Source organism: Pelophylax lessonae (assembly GCF_965119305.1).
Source record: "Pelophylax lessonae genome assembly, chromosome: 3".
Classification (NCBI taxonomy): domain Eukaryota; kingdom Metazoa; phylum Chordata; class Amphibia; order Anura; family Ranidae; genus Pelophylax; species Pelophylax lessonae.
In genome coordinates, this window is record NC_138770.1 from 493,866,677 (window position 1) to 493,881,650 (window position 14,974).

The 14,974-nt window shown below is 45.0% G+C and overlaps 1 protein-coding gene across 1 annotated transcript in view; it reads left to right on the plus strand.

Moving 5' to 3' along the window:
* DHX57 (DExH-box helicase 57) overlaps nucleotides 1-14,974 on the plus strand; it is a 295,697-nt gene that overhangs the window by 118,736 nt on the left and 161,987 nt on the right. The window contains exon 12 of the mRNA XM_082251986.1: nucleotides 8,369-8,586. Coding sequence (XP_082108112.1) covers nucleotides 8,369-8,586 — 218 coding nt within the window. The remainder of the gene's footprint in view (nucleotides 1-8,368; nucleotides 8,587-14,974) is intronic.

Below are 14,974 nucleotides of genomic sequence, written 5' to 3' on the forward strand. Positions count from 1 at the left end.
TGGGTTCACTTACTTTTTCCTTCAGCACTGTGAATGTTTAACCACTTCAGCCCTGGAAGATTTTACCCCCTTCATAACCAGGCCATTTTTTGCTATTTGGCACTGCACTACTTTAACTGGCGATTGTGCGGTCATGCAACACTGTACCCAAACAAAATTTAATTTATTTTCACAGAAATAGAGCTTTCTTTTGGTGGTATTTGATCACCACTGGGTTTTTTATCTCATGTTATTTAAACAAAAACAGAAAATGTAAAAAAAAACAAAAAAAAAACAATTTTTCTCTTTCGTTTATTGATGGACACAGCTTCTGATTATCTTAACCATGGGGTTATATTGCCTCCTACAGGAGTAGGACACTAGGCAGAAAAAAAGACTGACTACGCCTATGGGCAGTCCCAGGGGGTATACTCCCCCTCTCTGCTTTAGGGTTTTTTCTGCCTAGTCAGGAGTAAAGACGGAGTTCCTTGCTGGGATCTTTGATCCGGGCAATTTTTTTTTGTTAGATTTTTTTCAAAATCTACAATCAACTGCTGGACTAGGTGACGGGCTGGATAATCTAGATGCAGTGGTCACCCCAGTCTGGCCAGTGAGCGCATGCAGACCACAGCTCTGCGCTAGGTTGGGCGCGGCATAGCCCCCCTCTGGACAGGGGCTGGCCTGCGAGTTAAATGCCTTGTAAGGTCGCATACAACCAAGTTTTTGCCTGCGTCGCAGCGTTCCTCCTGGCTGACAGCCCCCATTTCGATGGAGAGGAGGTTCTGTCTGGAGCAGTGCCCGCCTGGTTCCTGGTATGGTATGGTAAGTAGTTGTCCCCCCTCTCCCCCTGGTGGGTCTTGGGGTGGACGTGGGCCCCTCCATGGGCCCACATGGGAAGGTCAGATCCATGGGTTCTCCGCCTTCCCGTTAGACACTCCCCTCCTCTGGGTCTGGTGTTCCCTGTGGGTCATCTAGCCCCCCCCCCCCACCTATGCTGGGCTTTTGGGGTGGTTGGACCTACCTCCTGGGGCTGGGGCAGGGTGCTGTACTGGCGAAGGGGGGGAGGTGTGCCGCCAGTGACCAGCTGTGGGGGGGGGCTGTACCTGGTGGGGGATTCTACCAGGGCCCCCCTTTCTTGCCTGTGACTGTTCCTGAGGCCTAGGGATCCCTCTTAGGTCCCTGGGAGCCTTGTGGTTCTGCACGGGGCCGCCATTTTCTTGTATTGTGTGCTGTAATGCACGGTGGCCATGTTTGTGTAGTCTGGCGGCCATTTTGCTGTAGGACTGTCGGTAAAGAGTGGGGACAGCCAAAACATTCCCTTGTGGTCCCTAAGCGATTTGCTATGCGGTACCCCTATGAGAAATCCCTTCCTAAAAAGTGGACTGTTCCACTGGTGGTGGACCCTCCGGTTTCCAGATTGAAAAAGGCAACCATGACTCCGGTTGAAGAGTCATCAGCCTTTAAGGATCCAGCTGACCGGAAGGCGGAGGCTGTGGCCCACAATATGTACACCGTGGCTGGTTCAACACTTAGGCTGATGTTCACCATTATAAACAAGCAAAAAATTGGGGGAGCAAGCCCTGAACATGTATATCTAAAGCCGGTGCAGCTATGGACCAAGCATCATGTATATTAAAAAAGAATAGCGCACACATGCAAAATAAATTACTATCAAATATAGAGACAATCCATAAATAAAAATGGGGATTTAGTCCCACCATATGGCCATATCGTGCTCAAGCCCACCACTACGTCAAAGTACCCCATTATCAGTGGGTCCTACACTATCCATAAAAAAGGGGTGCCCTGGTGTCGCAATCTCTGACCAAGTGGGCTAAACTTTGACACCGTGACGTGGAGGGGGAGCAGCTTCCCCCTGCCTTTGCAGAGCTAGCAGACCAGTTGGTCCAGGGACTGCAGTTTATCTGTGATGCCTCTTTGGATGCGGCTCCCTTACTTGCTAGGCTCTGTTTTGGCAGTGGTCCTTAGGTGGGTTTTTTGGCTCAAATGTTGGTCTGTGGACCAGACTTCTAAAAAGGCCTTAACTGATCTTCCTTTTCAAGGAGATTGCCTGTTTGGAGCTGCCCTTAATGACATCAATAAGGGGGTAAGAGTACTTTTCTTCTGCAAGCTAGTAAGGGCAAAAGATCCTTGTTGTAGACGTGGACCGTATTTCTCGGCTCACAAGAAGTTTTTTTCATCCCTTAGGGTCGAATGACCAGGGATCAAAGCCTTTCGAGGCCTCCTCGGGAGGATCCAAGCGACCTTGGTCTGGCAAGTCGAAGGTGGGCTTCTCCTGGCAGCTTCATTCTCCGGTGCTTCGACAGGGCTCCCCTTGTACTGGACAGTGGTCACCACGGGTGCCCGTCTGTCCGGGTGGGGGGGTCCTAGGCCAAAACTCTGCTCAGGGGGTCTGGACACACGAAGAGTCCAGACTACCGATTAATGTCCTGGAATTCCGAGCGATCAGACTGTGCCTAGATCATTGGATGGATCGTCTTCATAGGTGTCTAGTGCAAATTCAATCGGACAATGCCATGGCCATGGCTTATGTCAATCACCAGGGGGGGCACAAGAAGTGGTTCTGGAAGTGGTCTGCATTTTACGGTGGGCAAAACATTTTGTTCCAGCCCTCTCCGCCATACACATTCCAGAGGTGGAAAACTGGCAGCCGGATTATCTCAGTCGACAGGTGTTGGACCAAGGGGAGTGGTCCCTTTATTTGGAGGTGTTTCATCAGTTGTGTCTCCGGTGGGACAACCCAGAGATGGAAATGTTGACCTCTCGGCTCAACAGAAAGGTGCAGAGGTTTGTGGCACGTTCATGGACCCTTTGGCAGACACCACAGATGCGCTAGTGGCTCCGTGGGGCCAGTATCATCTGATTCATGCCTTCCCTCCTCTCAAGCTTCTGCCAAGACTCATGCGCAGGATCGAGGCAGAAGAGATTCTGCTAATTTAGTTGCCCTGGACTGGCCTCACCGATCTTGGTACGCCAACCTGGTGCAGCTGGTCGCTGATCTTCCATCCTGCTTACAGTCATTTGCTTTGACAACGTGGTTGTTGAAAGCTAGGTGCTGAAGGATAGAGGTTTGTCTGAGTCGGTGATTCCAACGCTTTTTAAAAGCTAGGAAGATCTACCATTGTATGTGAAGACATACATTTGCGTGTTTTTTTTTTTGGGGGGTTCATCCTCGCTTTTTTTTTTCTAAAGCCTTGCGACCATGTCAGGCGTTCCTTTCTAAGGTTGTCTCAGGGTTTAATTTGAATGAAGATATTGTGTTACCTCCCTTATGCCCTAAGCTGAAACATCCATTTTGAACTTGATAAATGCCCAACGTGTCTGTTTATCTAATGTCAATGGGTTGTGATGATTATTAAAGCGACTGTGAAGGGGAAAAAAATACAAAATGTCAGTGGTATACATGCCATCAGCTGGATTTTCATTCTCTTCTTGTGACATTTAACCACTTCCATACAGGGCAGTTACACCCCCTTCCTGCCCAGGCTAATTTTCAGCTTTTAGCGCTGTTGCGTTTTGAATGACAATTGCGCGGTCATACAACACTGTACCTAAACCAAATTTATGTGATTTTTTTTTTTCTCACAAATAGAGCTTTCTTTTGGTGGTATTTGATCACTGCAAGTTTTTTTCTTTTTTGCTAAACAAAGACCGAAAATTTTGAAAAAAAAAAAGTTTTTTTCTGTTTGTTCTAAAAACGTATAAATAAATATGTTTTTTCCTGCACTGACGAGCACTGATGAGGCCGCACTGGCAGGCACTGATGGGGTGGCACTAATGGGGTGGCACTTATGATGAGACACTAATATGCAGCACTGATGGGCACTGATATGCAACACTGATGGGTACTGATATGCAACACTGATAGGTAGCACTGATATGCAGCATTGATGGGCACTGATAGGCGGCACTGATGGGCACTTATAGGTGGCACTGATGGGCACTTATAGGCGGCACTGATGGGCACTTATAGGCGGCACTGATGGGCACTTATAGGCGGCACTGATGGGCACTTATAGGCGGCACTGATGGGCACTTATAGGTGGCACTGATGGGCGGCAATGATGGGCACTGGTGGGCAGCACTGATAGATGGCAATGATGGGCACTGGTGGGCAGCACTGATAGATGGCAATGATGGGCACTGGTGGGGGCGGCACTGATAGATGGCAATGATGGCAGCACTGAAGAGGAGAGCACTAACAGGCATCCCTGGTGGCCATGGATGGGCATCCCTGGTGGCCATGGTTGGGCATCCCTGGTGGCTCTAGTGGCATCCCCCAAGGGTCTGCACTGGTAATCAATTTTCTAAATATCAGCACAGACTCCCAAGGCGCACTTCCTATTTACTATGTGACCAGCTGTGATTGTACACAGCTGATCACATGGTAAAGAGCCTACGTCATAGGCTCTTTACCGGGATCGCTGCTCTGCGCGCCCCCCCCCCGGCTGGGATGGGACAACCATTTTGTAGCCGTCATTTTACTATACGACGGTTGGGAAGTGGTTAAGTAAATGGTGAAAACAGCTGGGACAAATATTTGCAGATTAGGTCAAAAGCAAGCTAAAACAATCATCCTGTGACAGACTAATTTTAGGCATTTTGCTTTGGATTATGGCCACAGTTCGTATTGTTCATACACATCTCAAAGTGGCACTACAATCAATTTTTTTTTTTTTGCTTAAAAAGTCTCTTACCATTGTTTGTAGGCTTTTTTTTGTCCTGTGCACACTCCCTATCCTTCACTGATGCACCCCACTGATACTAGTGCTGTTATTTCCGGTCACATGCTCCGCTCAATGCGTACTACAATTTCTATAGAGCTAAGTGTGTCAGCAGGTATATGTGTAGTCCAACTCAGGAGAGTGCAGGAAGCGGTGGCTACTTTCACGTTTACAGGAAGAGACATGGAGAACTAATGTAGACACCCTAGAACTAGAAGTCTAGCAGCAAAAAAAAAAAAGCTTGCATTTGAAAGAAAAAACAAAGGAAAAGAGGACTAAAAGGTACATATTGCATTTTTTTGTTTAAAAAATTTGAGTTTAGCATCACTTTAATCAAATTATTCGACAGTATGGTTGTTTCGATGCTCTGATCGTATCGTAAGACCTAAAACATTCCTGGCATTCTATTAAAGACTTTTTTCTCACACTGTGAAAATGTTCATCATTTTGTTAACTTCTGTATTGTGTATGAGAAAATTGGACATTTCAGTTATTTTGTTGGCATGTAAAATGGTCTTGGAAAATTTATAATTTTAGTGGTACAGTCATTTTTAATCCACTAAAAAAGCCAGTATGTGTTAAACCACCTAAAGAAAACATTTATGAATATATAAAGAGATGCTTGCCAAATTTATTTGGGCATGTATAGTGGTAAAAATAATTATTTTATCCCCTGCAGATTTTGTAAGTTTGCCCACTTACAAAGAAATGAAGGGTCTATAATTATGTGTAAAAATATGGGGTGAAACCCTAAAACTGGACAAATAACAATGTGATCTATCACCTAAATTTGTGAACAGCCTATTGTGAGGCTAATTTCAGCCTATAAGTAGTGAAACAATTAATTAATAATCACGCTCCCTAAATAATACCAAAACCTATGTATACAAAATATATACAAATTCAAGTGAATTTGCAAGTGCAATACAATTCAAAAATTTAAATAAATATAAGTGCCATGTTCATAAACAGCCACCAGGTGTCTCCAACCAAGTGTGAATGAAATCTTCTTATAAATTCCAACAACAATAAGTGCATATTCTTTTTTCACCAACATTTGGGAACACACCCTACTCACCAGAACTGTATGACTCCAATTACATGTAGTCATAGAAAGCAAATTGAAGATACCACTCTCATTGGTCCTTTTTGCCAGGCACAGAAGCCGATCGCAGCGACCACCAGTAAATAATGATGGTTACAGATTCAATATCATACAGGAAAGGAGAAGCAGATGCCTCTCATAGTGCAGTATATAAAATGTATCTAACTACACACATAAAAATACACTTAGTGTTGACGATCAAAAAATGCCTGCTTAACCACTTCTGGACCGGAAGATTTTCCCCCCTCATGACCAGACCATATTTTGCGATTCGGCACTGCGCTACTTTAACGGACAATTGCACAGTCGTGCGACGCTGTACCCAAATAAAATTGATGTCCTTTTTTCCCACAAATAGAGCTTTCTTTTGGTGGTATTCGATCACCTGTGCAATTTTTAAAAAAGAGCGACAATTCTAAAAAAAAAAAAAAATATATATATATTTATTTTTTTCACATTCTGCTATATAACATTCCCCCCAAAAAATTGAAAAATCTAAATTTTTTAACATTTTAGGCCAATTTGTTTTCTGCTACATATTTTTGGTAAAAAAAAAATTGCAATAAGCGTATCTTAATTGGTTTGTGCAAAAGGTATCGCGTTTACTAACTACGGGAAATATTTATGTCCCACTGCCTAGTAGGGGCGGGAGCGCGCCGCTGGCGGCGTGCGCTCGCCCCCCTAGCTGCCAGCGCATGACTGACATAGCCCTAAGTCGGTTCGCGGCAGGAGTGCCACCCTGCCGCAGTATATATGCGGTGGGCAGTCCGGAACTGGTTAAAATAACAGGGATGCCGATTTGCATTTCACCTGCGCTCCAAAGATGGCAGAAGAGACACCTGGTGGCTGTTTATGAACATTGCACTTATATTTTATTTTAATTTTTGAATTGTACTGCACTTGTATGCACTTTGATTTGTCTATAATTGTTGTTGTCATAGGTGTATTTTCTATGATAGAGACAGAATATAAACCAAAAATCCAGAAAAAACACGATACGAATGTTATAAATTGAGTTGCAGTTCAGTAAGTAAAATAAGTATTTGATCCCCCACCTACTAACAATAATTGTGGCTCCCACAGACTGGCTGCAGTATGTGCTCATGTGGTACACAGATAAGTTCTGTCAATTTAAGAATGTGCTCCTAATGACAACTCGTTATGTGTATAAAAGACACCTGTCCACAAAATCTTTCTTCCATTTAAACCTCACCATAATGGGCACGACCAAAGAGCTGTCAGAGAACATCAAGAACATAATTGTAGATCTGCACAAGGCTGGAATGGACTACAAGACCATCAGCAAAAAGCTTGGTGAGAAGTAGACAACTGTTGGAGTTATTTTTTGCAAATGGGAGAAATACAAAATAACCATCAATCGCACTCAGTCTGAAGCTCCATGTAAGTTTTCGCCTCATGGGATAAGGATGATCATGAGAAATGTAAGAATTCCGCCCAGAACTACACAGGAGGAGCTTGTGAATGATCTGTTTGTTTGGGACCACAGTCCTCAAACAAACCATTGGTAACACAATACACAACCATGGATTGAAATCCTGCAGCGCCCACAAGGTCCCCCTCCTCAAGAAGGCCAATGTAGAGGCTCGTCTGAATTTTTCCAGTGAACATCTAAATGATTCAGAGAAGACATGGGAGAAAGTACTGTGATCAGATGAGACTAAAATTGAACTCTTTGGCATTAATTCGCTGTGTTTGGAAGAAGAAAAATGCTCACTATGACCCTAAAAACACTATCCCTACAGTCAAGCATGGAGGTGGAAATATTATGCTTTGGGGCTGTTTCTCTGCTAAAGGTACAGGCTGACTTTGCAGCATTGAGGGGTCCATGGATGGGGCCATGTATTGTAAAATCTTGGATGAGAACCTTCTTCCCTCAGCCAGAACACTGAAGATGGGTCGTGGATTGGTCTTCCAGCATGACAATGACCCAAAACATTCTTCCAGGACAACAAAGGAGTGGCTCAAGAATAAGCACAGTAAGATCATTGAGTGGCCTAGCCAGTCCCCAGACCTTAACATTTATAGAAGCAGCTGAAACTTCGAGTTGCCAGGCGACAGCCAATAAATCTTAAGCATTTAGAGAAGAACTGTAAAAAAGAGTGGACCAAAATCCATTCTGAGATGTGTGCAAACCTGGTAACCTACTACAAGAAACATCTTAACTCTGTGCTTGCCGATAAGGGTTTCTCCACCATTTACGAAGTCAGGTTTTGCTTGGGGATCAAATACTTATTTTACTCACTGAACTGCAACTCAATTTCTAACATTTGTATAAATTTCCTGGATTTTTTAGTTGATATTCTGTCTCTATTATTTAAGATACACCTATGATAAAAAAATTATAGACCCTTCATTTCTTTGTAAGTGGCAAAACTTACATAATCTGCAGGGGATCAAATAATTATTTTCCCCACTGTATAGTAGGTATTTGCCTAAGGTCTTAGATGCCAGTCTTGAAAAAAGAACCCATCCATTTGTGTGTGTAAGATTTTGTATATTTTCACCAAACTCTTTTCAGGTATGTTCTGGATGATAGAAGCCCATACCATCGCTCCTCCAGGCATTCATCGACAAAGGAGACCTCTAAGCAGAAGAAAGGGAAGAGCTACGAAGAGATTATGGGAGAATTAGAAAATGAAATCAACGATACACTAAAGATACAGGAATCAAGGGCTGTAAAGGATAATGTGCCTGACCAACAACTGGGCTTCAAGGAGCTATCCACCCGTTACAGTGGTAATTTATATTACGTAATGATGGGCCAATGAAATGCGAATTGTTTATACAGTATATTATAATAGTGCTAACATGATTTTTTTTAATACAGCTGTTTTTTACAAATGTGCCAAAGGATGTTTTTTAAAGTAGCAGTATGACTATGGTTTGGCCATACTGCTGCTTTATAAACAGGTCCCTGCAATTTTAAAGTAGTACTAAACCCAAAACCAAAAAATGTAATATATTGAAGCTTACCATTCATTAAATGCGGTGGCTGCATTGGTTTTCTTTTTTTTTTTTAGGCTTTTTTACCTTTGTTTTCTCTTGTGAGCGGCCCAGTAACACACCTCCTGTGTTAAAGTGCCTCCACTCTGAATGAAGAAGCGTAGGGGCACTGTTAATCTGGGGGTGGCGAGTGTTAGCTGTAATAGCAAATTTAGGTATGCTAACAATTGAAGCAAAACTCCAGCCAACGCTGCACAGTTACAGCAACTGGTTTTTTTTTTCTTTTGGGATAAAGATTTTCCATCTATTTTTACAATAAATCATGCTCCTTATTGTAAGCACCCCTTTCAGTGGTAAATGGTATGGCTCAACACTATAACTGCTACAGTTGCTGGGGAGTTTATTCTGTTGAAAAACAGAAAAATAACACTTACTGTCTGGATCACCAGGTAAAAGTAAAAGAGAGAGAGCCTAAAAATGCAAACTAAAGCAGCCACTGCGTCTAAGAATTGATAAGTTGCAATATAATAAATGTTTGCTATTGAGTGTAATACCGCTTTACGTCTGGGGGAGAAAAGATGACTAAACCAAGTGGTAGAGTTATTTTAGGTCTCCTTGAACATAACTTCATCATGTGCATTTAGTATTTTTTAAGAAATATGTAGACTGCCCTTGCTGACCTTGTGTTCAGTCTAGCTGCCTGGCTGTGTCTGACTTCACAGACCCAGAAGAAACATGCAGCAAATTAAGGTCAGCGGTGAAAGGGGTCAATTCACTAAGAGTTAATTAATGGCAAATACAATGCGGTAATGTAGCGACTGGGTTAAATCAGTATTAAAAGTGCAATTCACTAAGAATTTTTCGTTAACCACCTCCAGTATCGTCTGCTATATATTTTTCCTGTTCTAAAACTTCTGCCAAGATTCCTGTGTAGATTTGAGGCAGAAGAGATTACGGCCATCCTAGTGGCTCCAGACTGGCCTCGCCAGTCTTGGTACGCAGATCTGATATGGTTGGTTGCTTATGCTCCTTGGAGACTTCCTCTTAGAGGAGATCTGTTGGCTCAAGGGCCAATCTTCCATCTTACCTTACAGTTGCTGGCTTAATGGCTTGGCTGTCGGAAGTCTGGTGCTGAAGGATAGTGGGTTGTCTGAATCTGTGATTTCCATGCTGCAGGCTAGTAAATTTACTTCTAGGAAGATTTACCATTGCGTTTGATGAGCGTACTTTGCAGGTGTAAATCTCATGGGTTCTCCCCCGCTCCTTTTCAGTGAGTTTGGCTTTCCTCCAACGAGGTGTTGAGCAGCATCTGGCCTCAGGTACCATCAAGTGCCAGGTTCAGCCTTGGCGGTTTTCTTTCAATGTCCTTTGGCTATGCATTTTTTGGCTCGCACCTTTGTTCAGGGGGTTCGCCACTTGGCTGCCCCAGTGCGGTCTCCATTGCTCTCGTGGGATCTCAACTTGGTGCTGTCGGTTCTTCAGTACCCACCCTTGAAAAATATTTGCGAGATTCCTCTGCTTACACTGTCCCAGAAGGTAGCCTTCTTGGTGGCTTTTTCTTCTGCACATAGGGTGTCAGAGCTTGCGGCTTTGTTTTGTCGTCCACCTTACTTGGTGGTTCACGGAGATAAAGTGGTGCTTCTTACTTGTCAGTTGTTCCTTCCTAAGGTTGTTTCTGGTTTCCTTTGAATTAAGACATGGTGTTACCTTCCCGGTGTCCTATGCCTAGGCATCCTAAAGAGATTGCCTTGCATTCTCTGGCTGTGGTTCAGACGTTCACGCTGTACCTGGCAGCTACCGAGTCGATTAGGAAATCAGACTCCCTATTTGTCTTGAAGGATGGACCTCGCAAGGATTTGGCCACGTTTGCCACAACCATTTCCGGATGGATCAGACAGACGGTGGTGCAGGCCTATTCAATCAAGAGTCAGGTTCTCCTTTCCCTGTTAATGAGCATTTTACGCGGGCGCTTAGTGCCTCCTTGGCCTTCCGCCATCAGGCGTTGATGCAGGTTTGCAAGGTGGCCACTGGTCGTCCGTGCACACTTTCACAAAATTTTTACAAAGTGGATGTGCTGGCATCTGTGGATGCTGCTTTGGCCGCAAGGTTTTGCTGACTGCTGTTTGAGAGGACTAGCCCTCTTTGAGGGTGTATGTTTTAGGTGAACTCCAGTTGTTACTGGTTGAGCTCCGTGTTACCTGGTTGGCTAGGTTTAGCCTTTGGGAATTTATTTCTGCTGTGTTTTTTCCCACCCCTCATGTTTTGACACTGCTTTGGGACGTCCCAATGGTCAAGAAGATGCTGGAGCTGTGTCCGTCGATGAACGAAAGAGAAAATTGGATTTTTGTTTTACTGTAAAATCCTTTTCTCTCATGTTCTTTGACAGACACAACACCCACCCCTCTATTGAGTTGGGTTACATTTGTTCTGACACTGCTTGCAACAAAAGTGAATGGTTATAGCAGGAAGTGGGAGTATATCCCCTGGGACTGCCCCATAGGCGTGGTAAAGCTTTTTCTTGCCTAGTGTCCTACTCCTGTAGGGGGAAGTATAACCAATGGTCAAGAAGATTCTGGAACTGTGTCCATCAATGAACATCAGAGAGAAGGATTTTACGGTAAGACAAAAATCCAATTTTTTTTTTCTAGAAAATTATTAGAACCCTGATACGTTTTTTTCTAGACCCTAGAAAAAAAAGTGTTGCAATTTTTTATTGTCACACGGAATTTGCGCTGCGGTTTTTTAAATGTCATTTTTTTTAAATAAAAACTTTCATGAATGAAAAAACACCAAAACCGTAAATTTAGCCCAATTTTTTTGTATAATGTGAAAGATGATGTTACGCAACTAAATAAATACCTAACATGTCCCCCAACAAAATTGCGTCTCCCCGTGAAATGGCGACAAAATACGGTGCTCAAAATTCTCCATAGGTGACGGTTTAAACGCCTTTCCAGGCTACCAGTTTAGAGTTGCACGGGAGATCTGGTGCTAGAATGATTGCTCTCGTTCTGACGTTCGCAACAATACCTCACGTGTGGTGCGATCATCGTTTACAAATGCGTGCGAGAGTATCCGTTCACATATGTGCATAAACACAGTGGGATAGGGGCGCTTTAAATTTTTTTATTCATTGTACAGTGCAGTCATTTATACATTGTACCCCTACTCATTCATCAAAAAAGTGTCAAAAAGAAATATAAACACACACACAATTTTTGACAATAGAGCCATCGTCAATCGCGACACTACCTGACCCGAAAAAAGAAAAAAATGCTCTATCCCTGATGGAAGCTAACTGCTGAATGCCTGCCTGAATGCCATTTGATGGTTCTTAAATAGGTAAGGGGCGGGGCCACCCAATGATGTCACCTGTTCACACCGCCCCCTTGTGACAGCATCAACCCAGCACCCAGAACTTTTTTTTTTTGGTGGCGGCGGGTGTCATGATTGTCATAAACTCTTGTACTGTCTTTATTCACTTTTACACTTTTTTGGTGAATGGGTAGGGGTACAATGTACCCTATACCCATTCACATAGGGGGGCCGGGATCTGGGGGCCCTCCTCCCTTTTTTTTTTTTTAATCAGAATTTCTCTTACGTCCTCCGACAGTCGCCGCCTCCTCTAAGTCCTCACTGTTGGGTATTGTCTTCCTATCCGTAGGAATAGCTAGGCATATAGACTTATGCTGGCCATACACGTATAGATTTTCATCCGGAAATTTTCGTTTCAAGAAAATTCGTTTGATTTTCTAATCGTTAGTGGGGTTAAATTGGTGTCCCTTTTCGACTGCAGCGACGGGAAAATTCGTAGGGGCAGAAGGGAAAACTTTTCTCGATCAACGAATTTTCGGGCAGTGTATGTGGTTATCTTTCAGAAATTACATTCATTTTAAAATTAAATGTTAAAAGCAAAAGACAATTTTCGAACGACATTCAACGAATGTTCGTACGAATGTTCTACGAATATTCCCGTCCAAAAATCTATACGTGTATGGCCAGCATTAGTCCAAAGACAAAAGGCATTAGCATATACACACCCACGGGGGCTGTCCTATCCGGTCAATACCCCCCCTGCATCACCACTCCCAACTCAGTTTTAATTTGCCTAGCGTCAGGAATAGTCAGGCTTACCTTGTGCTGGGGCTTCAGTCTCAGCCTTCCTAAATCTTTTCTTTGATTTTCTTTGAAAATGTCAGTTTTTTTCTCTCACTTTACTAGCTGTTTATTTTGTCAGCTCTAGTGTTAGTTTGCTCTTCGGATGAAGATGGATCATGCGGTGCTGGGATTCGGACTGGCCGCCCTGGTTCTCCAGGGCACAGAGGGTCAGATGGACCCCCAGCCGCCATCGAGCGTTCAGCTATGGTTCGCCCTGGCATTACGAACGACCCATCCCTGTTCGCTACAGGGGTGCAGCCGTGAGGTGGCTACCTCACAGGACTAGTCTGCGGTGCTGCAGCGTCATGTCCCTGGCTCATGGCACTCCCTGTCAGATGAGGACAGAGGTTTATCCGTGCATAGAGGCTTCCCCACGCCATCTGGTACAGGTAAGTACTTTTCTGTGTGGGGCCTCTGTCTGGGGTGGCAGTCTGTGTTGCTGTGTGTCCCCATGTCTGTGCCTGTGTGACTCCCTGTGCGTTCCCTGCGGGGTTCGTTTGTGCAGATCTGTATGTTTGCCTGGGGGTCCCGGTCCCTGTGTCACCTTAGGTGCATGTTGGGGGTGCAGACGTGTTGCTTGTGCGGTGCATTTTCGCGCGGTCCACCATCTTTACTGTGGGCACACATGTATAGCTCCTCTGGGGCGATCATGCTTGTCATTTTGGCGCCATCCGCCGCCATTTTGTGGGCGGTGGAACGATCAGTTCGACCGCATGCCGGCGGCCATTTTGGCGTAGCCTCCAATGCATCCCTATGGGGCAGCCATTTTCCCTGGGGTCTGGCTTATAGTCCAGCCCTCTCCAGCAGCACTTCCTTTTCCATCAGCAGCAAGGACACTGGTAGCAACGCTCTGCGGGCTCTGCAGGTTATCTCTCTCAATCTCCCTCTGTATATTGCTTCTGGCTCAGTTTTCTTTTCTCCTTTTGGGGGTCTTTCATAGCTGTGACAATAGCGGTGGGCTGCGCACTCTGCAGCGCTATTTAAGGGGACAGTACACTGTTTTTTGCACTGTAGTTTGTTTTTTGATAACTTGAGCCATGGATTCTCAGGAAAGCAAGTTTCCTCCAGCTTTAGTGGGGGGCCCCAGTTCTCCTGTGGCCCCGCTGCGACCTGATCTGGCTGCTGTAGTTGCGACTTTGGTGGCAAATATGGAAATGCTGATGTCTGAACGGGCTGCGAGAAAGAGGCCCAGGGTGTCTCTCTCTTCTGATTCAGATGGGGATATGGCTGCTGCTGTTGCGAGCGTGCCCTTTTCAGGGTCCCACTCATCCTTAGACCCCCCCGGGATCTGAGGGGGAGGCTGAACTGGAGGGTGTTGATACATCCTCCCCAGGGTCACCTGAAGAACGGGCGACCATGGATGAGTTAATTGTTTCTGTTAAAGAAACCTTGCATTTAGAGGATGAGCCCTGTCCTCCGGGTGTTGTGTCCTCATTTGGGACGCACAGGACCCGCAAGTCTGCGCAGGTTTTTCCCTGCCCAGCTGAATTTCATTACACTGTTAATGAAATGTGGCGCACATTAAAACGTCCATTCCTGGTACCTAGTCGGTTCAAATTGCTTTATCCTTTTGCGCCGGCTACGGAATCGCGGTGGTGTGTGCCTCCACAGGTGGACCACACTGTGGCCGTTTTGAACAAGGCTACCTTGGTTCCTACTGAGGATACCCGGTTTTCCGGGATCCCACGGCCCGGTGGTTGGAGTCTCTAGCCCGCCATTCCTATACGGTGGCGAGTTCGTTGCTCAAACCCGTTTTCGCGTCCGTTCTGGTGGCTCAGGCGGTGGCTGATTGGACTAAGATGCTTAGAAGCAATCTCGTGTCTGATGACGTGCCGCCTGCCCGACTGGAAATGGTGGATCAGATCCACCAAGGAGTCATGTATTTGTGTGATGCAGTCTTAAATGAGGCCCCCTTGGTGGCTCGCCTCTCTAGTGTCGCGGTACTTAACCGGCGACTGATATGGCTGAAGAGCTGGTCGGCCGACCAGTCCTCACGGAAAACAGTTGCTGATTTTCTTAGAGG